Here is a 13,157-nt window from a genome sequence, read left to right on the forward strand (position 1 = left end):
GCTATTAATTTAAAGTGAATGTGAAATTTTTGTAGTTTTATACACCTCTTCCTACTCTTTTCACCCCTGTGTCTTATTTTCTTCGGCAAAACTTCTCGTTCTTATATCTGTAAAGAGGAACTTGAAAACTCGTGACTAATGAGTATGACGCTGCAGTCTGGATCGTGGGATAAACCTCGAACGAAAAATATATTATACAAAGCAACAGAAACCATTCAATTATAACAAATCATCAAATTATTGCCCTAATAAAAAACACATATTACATTATTCGTTTATCTTCTGTATCGCGAACAACTTTCGATGAGTAAAGAAAAAAAAAATCGCGAAAAGAAGATTTTAGAAACATGAGCAGATATAAAAAAGAGTTTGAGAAGACGAGGTGAACGGAAAAGGGGGAGTTCTAACGAAACAAGGTAAAAAAGAGGTCGGAGTTCTCCTAAACGAGTCGAAAAGAGGCGGTAATTCAACATCCGTGTTTCCGTGCCAGTTGAAAATCGTTGGTCCACGTCGATCCGAACCAGCGGCAATATAGAGGATCAAGTGTCTCCCTCTTGAATGGAACAAACGTATAACCTAGCGGGAAATTCTGACGTTCAGATCGTCGTCGAGAAGGGTGGGCCGGAGGGCCAAGGGTCGAACTCCGAACAGTCGTAGTACAGCAGCATATAGCGGATCCGGTGAAAGGGTTTTCGGCCACGGGAAAAGCGTCGAATTTATGTGGGGCAATAAATTCATACGATTCTCTATACGTCGCTCTCTTTTTTCCCATACCTCTGGATCCGCTCCGGCATTTTTTTTTTTTTTTTTCTTTTTTTCACAACTACACACTCTCTTCGAACTTTTCCTTTATATACACCCACCGTTCACCCCCTCAGTTTCTAGACCGGGATTCTTTCGCGTGGCTTAACTATTACCGCAACGCTAAGCCACCCCTCTCGACCCCCTCCACATTTCTCCCTTATCCATCTCGCCCCTGGTCTGACCGAGGGACATAACATATCGGGTTCACAGTCGCTTGAACCCTCGTGTCTGACGAGCTGCTGCCCCTTTCCAGCCAGAGACAGAAGACCATGACCACGTCCTCCACCCCCAACCCCCATGGTTTGCTAGCCAATCCAAACCCGCGGACTTCTCGTCACTTTTTTTTCCCCCCTCTACTTTGGAACTCCTGCAGCGAAGCGAAAAGCCGCAGATTCTTTCTTTTCCGGCCTCTTCTTTCTTACCGTCTATCGAGTTTTAGTCAGCCTATGACTTGGACCCCAAAATCTCATCACCCTCAATGGGAGGAAAAGTTTTCCGAACAGTAGCTATAGACGGTGTTAGTTTTTTTCCCAATCACGTGGATCGTGGTTCAGGAAACATCGAGAGGACTCGTGACAGTGCGATGCCCTAATTTCCGGCCGGTGGAATCCTCTTTCTTGGCTCAGGGTGCGAGGGGATTAATTCGCGGCTAAGAGGACAGACGAGAAAGTCACCCTGGTACTCGTCGGAGTTACGAGTTAATTCGAAACCGGCGAACGGTTTGCAATTTCAACTTGGATCGAGAGATCATTCCTAGGCGGACAATATAGCGGTAGGCTCTCGAGTTCAGACCCAAAAGTTCTCATCCGGGTTCGCAGTCATTGGCTCGATTCGTTCTCTCGCTTTGCTCGATTTCTTGCTCGGGTGATTTCACCGAATTCCAAGAGCACTTTAACCCCGAATAGATTTAAAAATCCCCCTGATTCAATTCTCCAAACTCTTTTTCCCCCCCAGAGAATTCGATCCTTGTCTTGTTTACACTGAATCGTCAAAGAAGTAGAAAGAGGCCGTCAAAAAGGGGTTCCTTATTCCATTATCACCACTCAGTGGTCCCCTTGATTTCCCGTATATTGGCAAACTCACTTTGCGTACTCTGTATATCGTTTTCAACCAGTAATCGCCGATTCTCTGTCTCAAAATCAAAACACCGGGTTTCTCCTTTCCGACTTGTCTTCTTCACGTTTTTTCATCTCACACAATCATCGACGAGTGATCCTGGAGATAACTTTATCTCCTCGATGCAGAAATCCACTCAGCTAATTTCCAACGGAACCTAACCCCATCCGCAGACCCCAGAGGATAAACCTTCTCACCATGCCTCGTGTTCCCTTCTCTCAGCCAATACATTTCCAATTTTTCTAATACTTCCGATGTAAGGCTTCCTTCTTGCAGCCGCTTTTATCCTTCATATGTATTATACATTGCTACCGTTTTCTACTTCCCTCCGAAGAGGAACTCCTCCGCCGTTCTCTATGGTAAAAATAGAGGAAGCGGTGTGATGGAAGAGGGCGGAGGGAGGCAGGGCGGCTCGTCTAACCTGACCCAACCTCGCATTTCACTCGACTACTCTACCCAGGTTTAGCCGAGCCAACTCGACTTCACTCTGCTTCTCCAACGTGCTAAAACCAACCCTGCTGAACCCGGCTCAGCTCAGCCCCCAATTCCCGGGGCAGATTTTAATATTTTCACCCGTATCTCAACGGGGGTAAGTGAAGTTGGCCCGTAACGTCGACGCCTCTGGCCCTGGCTGCACAACGGTTCACTTAAAATCACTTTATTGAGACCGAAGCCACCCTCTTTCACTCCTTGCGCAGGCATCACCGTCTGGTACTATGGTCCACTAACCCTCACTGCTGATGACGATTCGTGTGTGGGTAAGACTTGGAACTTGGTGAAACTCGCGAACGGAGGCCAGCAGGATGGAGAGAATGTTCCGGTTCTTAATGAAACTGAAACAACTGTGAACTCGACAGTCCGGAAAGTCGCTCTCCGTTTAAAATTCCTCAGTTTTACCTCACTACACGTGAACAGAGCACTCGTTTCTCGGCACAACTTGACGGACATACTTTTTAACGGTGTCGCTCATCTTTGTAGTTAAATGGTTACTCGTGATATCTGCATGTCAAATAATTCCTTATTCCCGGAACAGAGTGAGTCTTACCGTTACACTGGAACACTGTTGGAAATCGAACGAAAAAATCGCGAAAGACGTCGAAGCTGGAATGACGAGGCGGTATCTCTTGACGCGAAGAGAAAATAACGCTGTGTTGAAATATTATCATACTAGACATAATGTGCACATGGACCCTGCTAGACGTGTGCAGGAGTACATGGGTGTATATTACTGGAGAAGTCGAGACTCGAGCTTTCCTTTTGTGCGAATGTTCGCAGTTTCAGACGTGCAGTGCTGCTGGTGGTGCCGGTACCTCTAAATCCACCTCCACCTCCATCTCTGCCTCGGCTGCTTCTGCTGATGCAATTCTCTCAGCTCGTGCTTATAATTAAAACGTTCTTCTTTGACTCGCAGACTAAGGAGAACCCGCCCCAACCTCGTATCGTATTCGGACTCACGTATGCAGGTACACAAAAACAGACACACGAATATACGTGGATTACTTGAACAGCTTGGCGGTAAAGTTTTATCGTCTTTACTCTCCCGTTTCTGTCTTTTCACTCCAAGTAATACATACGGAAATGTAATATGCATGCTCAACCCTCGTCTGGGACAATGAGTATAATAGGTATGCACACACGTGAATTACAGATTATACTTACACATACTGTACGTCAGATGAGGATTGATTAAGAACGAGAAAAAGAAACTTCGTTTCGATAGAATCTTGCGAAAATGAGAATAGTTGAGAAGATGTTGGAATATTCTATTATATTAGGGTGAAAATATCTTGCTGGCAAAGTCACAAACGCATTGACCAAGTGTCTTCCTTTTCTCTCTCCCGCTCTCTTCGTTCACGAGTTTTTATCTCAAGAGTAAAACTCGAAACGTGAGCCTAGGTCTTCGGTTAGAAAATACATAAAGTATTCCAACTCAACAGGGTTAGTCCTGCACGTTTTAACGGTCTTCCTGGGCCGTTTACGAACCTCATTTTGTGTCGCTGTTTCGCTTCGTTTGATCGTATAATTCAACTTCTCGCCCCCGCCCCCAGATTTTAACGATTTACGAACGCCCGGATTTTTGTTACTGTTGTTGTTCTTCTTCTTTTTATTACCAAGCGATAACGAGAAAATTAAAAACGCAGAACGTAAATACGTTATTTTAATACGCCAAAGTTTTGCGAACAAATATTAATCACCTCGAGCTCTACGGCTTGGTGAGAAAAATGTTAATCAAAGGGAACAGAGTGGGACGTGTATTATTTTCTCGGATTATGTTGGGTTTCAGAGATTTTTATGCGATAAAAAAAAACTCAAGTATGCACATCGTAAGAAAAAAAAAAGAAAAGAAGAAAGCGGTGTAAAAAAATCGTGAATCTGTAAGTCGGAATTGTCTGACCTTAAGTGTAAAAATGTCATGAACTACCAATGTTTCAACGACTGTGAGATTGAACGTGAGCAGATCGATGAGGCTTCCGCCGTCAGCGGCAGCAGCTCTTCTTCTTTCGCATCGGCATTTTCGACATTGCGTAATTTCTTCCGTCTGTCGTCGTAATCGTCTTACGAGAGCAAAGAGATTCTCAGCAATCACAACCATTTTCGTCGTTAGCCCCGCAGATCCTGATCGAAATCAGGTCAGCTTATCGGCGGTTGCGAGGCAGAGCTTCGCCCCCAATTCCTCCCGCCTTCTTCTTTCTCCGCCGTCACATTCGCGTGAGTCCAATTTAGTTTCGTACAGAAAGCTTCTACCCTCTTTTTCAGCTTCCACAGAGGGGTGAGGAATATCGACTCGTTTCGGTGACGGACCAGCGCAAGGCTAGCGGAGCGAAAGGGTTGAGGGTAGTTTCCCCGAATGGCGTGAGCCGCTGGTGTGTGCATTGGTATCATGTATTCCATTCCATTTTCGAAGATTGACTCGTTGTTCCTTCGTTATTCTCTGGTTCTTCCTTTTCGCTTGTTGGTATCGAAAAATGGAAATGAGGAGGGGTTGCAGGTTTGATGATCGATGTTTGAAATTAACTCGATCAATGGGTTACACTTAGTCAGGAGGCCGAAAAAAGCGATTTGTCAAGTATTTTTCACGAAGAGACATTTCTTTTTACACATACCTTTTACATACTAGAATATTTTTAGATTACGAAAATGGAGGAAAAAAAATGGATTTTCGAAAAATCCCGACTAGTTACAACCACTTAAAATGCGGCTCATCCTATGTATCATGGTGTGTATACGCCACAGCCAATTGCACAGCTGTGTACTATTGGCCTACTTCAGACATAGGCCTGTATAGGTCTATACACATATGTATACCCGGAAATAATCGACGCGCGGTCTTGTACCAGGGCCCATTGATTACCGCAGGGTAATTGCCACGCTGTACTGCAGGCTCCAATCCCCGAAACCGCCCTTGCCACCCAGTATTTCACCCCCAAGTCCAATATACATATGTATCTACATACATGGTACATAATACACGAAACTGTGTACCTACCAAAGTCAACCATTTCTACCACCCGATAACCAATACTCACATAGAATCCCCACTTCCATTCCATTTCATCGAGTCACCGTAATGACCTCCAATTTTGCAAGACTTTACGTTTATCTTCTTTAATTTCTGCCATTTAATTTTGACAAATCATCAAAACGTATTCAATATTTATCAACAGGAGTCGAAGAAAAATGTCAACCTCATAGGTATTTTACTCGTCGATATTTACCCTAAACTAATATATATTGGATTCTAATGTCAAAAAGTATACAAAATTTGTTGAATTTGGAAAAAATTAAGGGGCGAAAAAAGGGGTGAGGATGGACTGAATTCAGCACGGTAATCGAGAAAAGGAAAGATGGGAGTGAAAGGAGGAGGATAAGCGCCTCGACCATTATTCGCAGAGTTCAACTCTGACCCCAGCTTTGTTCTTGGGTATTCTTGACCCCCGTCACCCCATTTACAGGACAACAGGCGGTACAAGCTGCACGCCCACATGCAATATTATATATACATCCATACCATACATACTCTATATATATATATATATGTATATATATATGTATACATAAATACATATATACAGGATACGGGAAACGTTGAACAGCAGTGAACACCAGGAAGACGGGGACAAAGACTCGGTGCCCGAAACGAACGGCTCTCCACCGAGAGGACAATGCTTCAGTATTTCTTGTCCTCGTCACGTCACCTCTGTTCACCATCCCCCCCTTCCTCTTAGATACTGCAGCCCTTTAAGAAAGACGCCGCGAAGATGCAGACAAGCGCGAATCCTTTTGACTCTAACCACTTTCTCTGGCAATCTGTGTTTCAGTGCCCCCCGAGCTACCGGCCATTTTGGACAGATGGGGTCGTGTCTTGAACGACAGCGTTGGCCCCTACCAAGAGGGTGACGAATTGCTGCTCAACTGTCGGGTGATTGGCGGTAAGTTATCATCATGCCCTTAACGTAAGGCGACGCACTCTCCGATTTCCACGTTGCCACCTCTTTACGTACTTAGTCGAAGACGATTTTAGTTTGTCACCAGGGTATTCCTCGACGTTTACTTTGTGAAGTGAATAAACTAATTATATTTCCCAATCACTGGTCAAAAGAAATGACCGGAAATACTTCACCTCAATTTGTGTGCACAATGATTCGTGACAAGTTAATCAGTGTTTCTTACACTATGTTCTTCGCATTGTTCTTTTGTATCGTGCACTGGGTTCAAGTAGTTGTGCGTGACGACGGGGGGAATGAAAATTCTGTATCGGTGACACATTCTTTGTGTACACAGGTTCGCTCCGTGGGTGTCCGTTGAGGCTTTTCCTCCTTTCGTGCCATGCGGGGTCGTTATTGTAACATGACAAGTCCATTTAGCCCTGTGGGCGCAGCACCCAAACACTCCACCTCATCTGCCCACTTTTCTCTTACCGAAACATTTCACACCTTCGTCTCTTTAACCGGATATACGCCGGCCACCTTTAAACACGGAAATGAAAGTGACATCTGAAAGAAAAGGCTTTCGGTAACAAGGACGAACCATTCATTAACGTCCGCGTTGAGCTCTCTACTTGACCATGCAAACCCAGTGGCACTTTAACGGGGAAATGTTGAGCTTCGGTGAAAACGAAGTGAAAATTCGTATCGCTATTTGACGAGCGGAATTTATTCGTTTCGAATGACGATGGGAGGACTGGCGAAGCTTCAAACACGCGTCAAACAATTGCGGGTGGTTATAATTACAATTTCGTACGAGTTTGCAGTAATTGAATCAGGATGTGCATTGTACTACGAAATTAGAATACTCGCTAACTTCTCGCAAACTGCAGATTCAATCTTGCTGGGTGTAAGATTGTGAGGAGTACGAGGTATGCACATTGATCTCTGAGTATCACTGTTGGAGTCTTAAGCTAGAGAGAGCTGAAGAGCGAGGAACTTTTAAATACGACTTTTGATGTACGTACCAGTTAGATTTTCGAGTAAGCGAAACTGCCGAGAGACCAACAAAGATGTAGCGAAATGTGTCTCAACTTCCTTCCTGGCTTCCTTCGAATCCCATCGTCATAGTTTCTGTCAAACGTGTTCGCATTATACAGAGAGTTCGGCAGTTGATGATGTTGGTCGTAGCTATAGGAGGTTTGAGGTTTGAATATACTAGAAGGAGATTGAGAGAGAGATAGTAAGAGCGAGAGTGAGAACGGGAAATCCTTTGATCAATATCTCCAATTAATGGAACAGAAGCTTTCGACATAACGACTATGTGTCAAAAGCACCTTTTGCAACACTTGCACACCAACGTTTCTCAGCATCGCCAATTAAACACAATATAAAGAAGCGGAAGAAGAGGATGCAGCGCACAGAAAGAAGAGACAAAGGAATATCATAAACACGATCGACAAGCTTCGTTATCGTTACGCCCGTCATGCCGAAGTGTGTAACAGACGGAAATCAACCTTGATCATAACGAAACGACCCCTTTGTTATTGAGCGGTCCGGTTTATCTCTGTGTGCTTGTGCAGTGTAGTGGGTACTTAATTTGATTAACGCAATGTTCCGATAAGCGTGAAACTCTTGGAAATGAACAGCATCATGTATTTGCGTCATGAATTGGGTTGGAGCGTCTCAATTAACTCGGTCTAATTTCAAGTCAGAAACAACAGAACTTGAGGTCACCCTTCAACCACAATCGTTTCTTACCCGGTAACAGCCACACGACGACCTTCCTTCCTTCCTTCCTTCCTTTCCTCATTTATGTTCAATTTTACGGAAAAAACTCCCGAAAGCTGTAAGACAATCGGTTTAAAGAAAATTTTTAATTTTCGGTAAACGACACAGAGTGGAAGATCGTTCACTCTTTCACTCTCTTTCTCTTTCTCTCTACCTCTTGCCGTAACCAATCGTCAAATAAAATGAGACACAGGAGAATAAAAAGCTCGGGAAACTCTACGCCTGGTAAATCCACTGTGTAAATATACCTTTAGCTCGGTGCACCACACTGCATAAGTCAAATATAAGCAAGCAAATATCGACGTGAATACCCACCTTCTGCTCATGCGAGAAGTGCTTTACCAAGACGGTTTATACACTCGGTGCTTTAGCTGTGCGAACTTCAGCCGAACTACCTTATAAACAAAACCTAAACATAGGCTCAACGGTACAATACAATGGCCATAGAGTTGGACAAGCGGAGAACACCAGAGGCTATAATGAAGTTTACTCAGACGATCGAACGGATAATGTCACTGGTTATTAGACCAGGGAAAAAGCTTACTCTGCGCTTTTTTTTCTGTCGATCCGTTGCCTCTTTCCTCTAGTTTTCTTTTTGTTTTACCGTTCAAAGCTAAGTGAAAAGTTTTACGTTCGCTTAGGCAATTCTGGTGGAGTAAAGTTACTCTCTCTCTCTCTCTCTTCCTCTCCCGCTCTCTCCACCATTTCTTCTCTTTCCATTCGGTATCGGCACTGCCATGCACTTACTTCACCAGCTGGGTATAAATTCCTGTACTCTGTTTAGAAATCAAGGTTCCATAGGTACTCGATCCCCTTTTCACCTCACAACCGTTTTTCTATGTTTCTTCAACCATTTTCCTTCTCGTCGCAAAACCATTTTCACGTTCATCTTTTAACCATGGTCGAGCTTCTTCATCTTTCTGGCGTCGACGATACCGTTCTTCATTTCTCAGAAGTTAAATATCGGGCTTTTTACCTCTTCCCTCGCACACCCGCCGCTCCGTCAGTTGTTCGCCTTTCAATTCACCTCACGGAATATATCCGGACCGTTCACCCAGCTTCTCCAAAGGTCTCCGAAGGTCTTCGAAGGTCTTGCTCAAACCGCCGATCGGCCTTGTCTCCACCTATCTCGTTCGACATAAATTTCTATCCCTTACCACTTTGCGATTCTTCCATTCACCTCAGCCCATTCCTGACCCCTAACTTCGATATCACCAATTCACGACGGTAGCCCGATCGAGAAACCGGTGATGTCACTGGGTATTAGATGAACATCGATCTTTGACAAGAGTTTTCCTAGTCGTAAAAAAAGGAGTTAGAGAAAATTTAATGTCGCGAGAGTATTTTCTCGTATCTGTGGCAAGGAGCTAAGTAGAAAAAAAAAAAAAAAAATACACGTGAACGTGCGCCGTGGAGGAAGATTCGTTTTTCCGTCAAGATCGTTAGAACGAGTTTATCCGCTTTGATAAATATTAATCTCGTCGTCTCGTACCGTCGTTGATTACGAGTTTCCAACTTCTTTTCAAGAGAGCGAGCGAGAGGGTCCGAAAGTTGAGAAGCGAGAAGACAGCTCGTCGAAAGGTTGGAAACGAAAGCCTCGAGACATTCGGGATCGGAATTTAAATTGACGAAATCTCAGAGGGCGGCGATTCCTCCCCTACTTGCCGCTTCTCTTCCATTCTCCATCCCCCGTTCGCTCACTAAGCATTGCATAAGCGGACCACCGAAGCTACACCAGCCAGCGAGCCGCCGCTAACTGTCCCACTTCAATTCCCAAAGCGGTTGTTGCCTTTGCGGCTGACGGTCACGCGATATCTCGAACCAAAGCTTCTCCGCCACCTCGAAGGCAAACTCGATGGGACTGAAAAAGAAAACGAAGAGCCGGAAGCCCGGTGAATTTTTTCCAGCTCTTCGGGGACAGCCGAATCGAACGAATCGGCGACAGCGGCGAGTTGCGAATTTCACTCTTGCTCGGAAGGGTATTAAAATTTTCAGAGAAATTGAAGGTCTGGTGGAGAAAATTTTTTTCACATAAATCGCGGAAGAAGGACAGAAAGAAGAAGAAATTAAGGCGTCAGGCGGAGGACGATGGCCGTTATTAACCAGTCGTTAAAGCTCTCGAGCATGAGAGGACGGACCAAGAGGAAGACGAAGAAGAGGAGGGAGGCGAAGCCTGCTTAATTCGTAAGCTCGAACGGTCGTTTGCGTTAGTGCTTAGCGACGGGGTCTGGCTTCGGCTTGCCTCTAGCGTTGACTTTAACTACCCCCCGGCGCCGCGGCGCTCCAGCCTCGCGATTCAACCTGCCCAACCATCTCGGGGATTTTAATCCACAGATATCCGTCCGCCGATATCCTCAGGGATTACGGTCACCCGAACCGCTCACGTTTATCTGTATAGAAGGAGAGACAGATGGTTAGATACACAGATATCATCCCCCCGAAAAACGAATGTTTAGCCAACCAAACAGCTGAGGCTTGTCGCGAGTCGGTGGAGATTCGAAGATAGGGAAGCGCTTCTCGTACCTCTCCTTTCATTCTTCTTTGGAAGTGCGTCAGGTTTTCAAAGACACTGCACTTCGCGTGTCCGGGTGAAATGTAACCGGATTCGTCTGAAAATAAATTCTGAGGTATTTTTGGGTTTCCCGTTTTCGGCGTTGGTGCCAAACTTCGGAAATTCAAAATGGATAGTCAGTTCAAGTCCCGGAGAGCGTGGAGGGTCAAGTATTGAGGGGTTGACGATTCCACTTTGGGTAAAATGTCTGGAAGCTCGTACCATCCACTAATTTGAAACTTGTTCTCTTCACGTCTTGCTCATCTCTCATTTAATATCCCTTGATACCCATTCCTGCGTACCCTTATATTCAAGCGTTTTCAGAGACCGGCGTTCTTCTTTAACCTCCTCATCCTCCCATTTATTGGACAGCTAGGTACGAAGAAAAGGGGCCAGCCTGCTATCTCATTTTTCATCCATTAAATCTTTACTGCTCCGTTCGGGTTATTAAAGCCTTTCTCTTTTCCTCGAAGAAGACCAAGGAGGGGTAGATTGCATCCCACTATCCGTGGCCCTAATTTCGCGATAATTTCATCGTGTTTAATTACGCAATTAGGAAAGCTGCGGGTGGTAAAGGATCGAGCCAAGAAAAGGGGAAACAGTATACGCATTTTCCACGTCTATATACATCCGAGTCATCCCATTAAAAGGGAAAAAAATAATTCTTTCAAAGATGAATAGAAGGCGGAAAACGTCTACCAACATTCTTTAAATATGATGAATCGTTTCTGATTCCAGGTAAACCACCGCCGCTTGTCAGATGGCTGATAAACGGAATCGTAAGGGATCAGGAATCGGAAATTCGAGCGGGTGACGTAATCGAGAACAGGTGAAAAAAAATTTTATACGTTCATTTTGTTATTTTCAAATTTTATTCAAAAATTCGGCACATCGAATTTCCATCAATATTTTAATTTCTGATTTGTTGTTTCCGTCTTGCCATTTGTGACCAATCAGTTCAATTTATCCTCTTCTAATTTCCGATTCTCTACATGTTTTTCTCTCCGCTTACAGGTTGACGTTGTCATCGATAAGCCGTTCCGATCTCGGCACGAGATTCACCTGCCAGGCACTGAACACAAAACTCGTCGAGCCTAAAACAGCTTCGCTGATCCTCGAAATGAATCGTGAGTGGAATAGATTTTTTCTCACTTAATTTTTTTTCAGTTGCCCCTTTGGTTCCATCCTCTTCCCAGCGGGCAATTTTTTCGTTCTCTCTTTTCTCCTCAAATTTTGCACCATTTTCTTGACGATTTTTATTAACGTTATTGTCGTTGTCAAAATGAAGATAAATAGGAACAAAGAAAATGACAAAAATTTTTTAAATGTTGGCCGATTCGTTTGTTGCTGTGCTTTTTTTTTTTACTTTGTTTCTTTCAATTATCCTAATCTTTCCTTTCCCCATCTGTTTCCCAGTGAAACCGTTAACGGTGAAGATAAAAAAACCGGGATCAACAACGACGACTATTAACAACGGAATTGGCGAGGCTCTCAGGGCTGGCAAGCTGTACAAGGTCGCATGCGAGACAACCGGCTCCAGGCCTCCGGCTATCATTACTTGGTACGAGGGACAGAAGCTCCTGATGGGCGACAAGGTAGGAGAAGATTGAATACCCACTTGATTTAATCGCCAAATTAATCCTCGTTATTCCCCCTCCGTCGCGTATTAACGATGTTTGTTACACTCGCTTGATCATTGCCAGCGTATTATGTCCAGATAAAATTAACGCATTTCGTAAAAACTCCATTGCAGGCTTTGAATTTGGCCTAACGAGGAAAAACATATTTCGGAAAACAAAGTAAAGAAATAAATGAACAAATTAAACACTCGTATTAAATTCTCACATTTCACTGTAAAACCAATCGTCGAGTGAAAGCTTTCGCTTTTGGTTACACGACGTGGAGCTCTGTGTGGGCAGTATAGCTGCAAATAGAACGCGACGAGCGGATGGGAACGGTATGTAGGCAACGCTCTGTAGTTCAGGACTTGAATGGAGATAGTTAAGGGGAGAAATTCCCTGGGGACGCGTAGCATTATCGATAACCAGGAATCAGGTTGTACTTCACCCCCTACCAACACCATGTGTACCTACGTACCTATTGCATACGCGAACACGCATTGTGTACGTATATACACGTATATACGAGATCCCATTAAAGCACAGTGCGCATATGTTGCAAGAATCCAGAGATCCGTGTAATTAAAAATCATTTTTTCAAACATCGTACACTGTAAACGGCCAAGTTTATCACCGTTGCCAATTTTGTTCTATTTACTATGTTCCATTGTTCTATTTAGATGGAAAATCTTTGAAAGTTTACGAGAACTTCGTCCTTTTCCTCTTTCCCTCCGATCTTCTTTCCTCTTGACGTTCCGGTTTCTCTGAATTTGAAACAACAGCTTGGAGACTTTAATATCACCATTTAATCAGAGGCGTGTGTAATCAATCGCTGTTAAATGATTGTAATAC

The 13,157-nt window shown here is 44.2% G+C and overlaps 1 protein-coding gene across 7 annotated transcripts in view; it reads left to right on the forward strand.

Moving 5' to 3' along the window:
• LOC124186107 (nephrin) overlaps window positions 1–13,157 on the forward strand; it is a 154,534-nt gene that overhangs the window by 118,602 nt on the left and 22,775 nt on the right. For all 7 annotated transcript variants that reach the window (XR_006871560.1, XM_046577508.1, XM_046577504.1 and 4 more), the window contains exons 4-7: window positions 6,240–6,350; window positions 11,425–11,515; window positions 11,701–11,813; window positions 12,103–12,281. Coding sequence is in view for 6 of the 7 variants with exons in the window: in XM_046577508.1 (XP_046433464.1) it covers window positions 6,240–6,350; window positions 11,425–11,515; window positions 11,701–11,813; window positions 12,103–12,281 (494 nt within the window). In the remaining variant the exon portion in view is untranslated. The remainder of the gene's footprint in view (window positions 1–6,239; window positions 6,351–11,424; window positions 11,516–11,700; window positions 11,814–12,102; window positions 12,282–13,157) is intronic.

This window comes from Neodiprion fabricii, chromosome 7, assembly GCF_021155785.1.
Source record: "Neodiprion fabricii isolate iyNeoFabr1 chromosome 7, iyNeoFabr1.1, whole genome shotgun sequence".
NCBI classification, from domain to species: domain Eukaryota; kingdom Metazoa; phylum Arthropoda; class Insecta; order Hymenoptera; family Diprionidae; genus Neodiprion; species Neodiprion fabricii.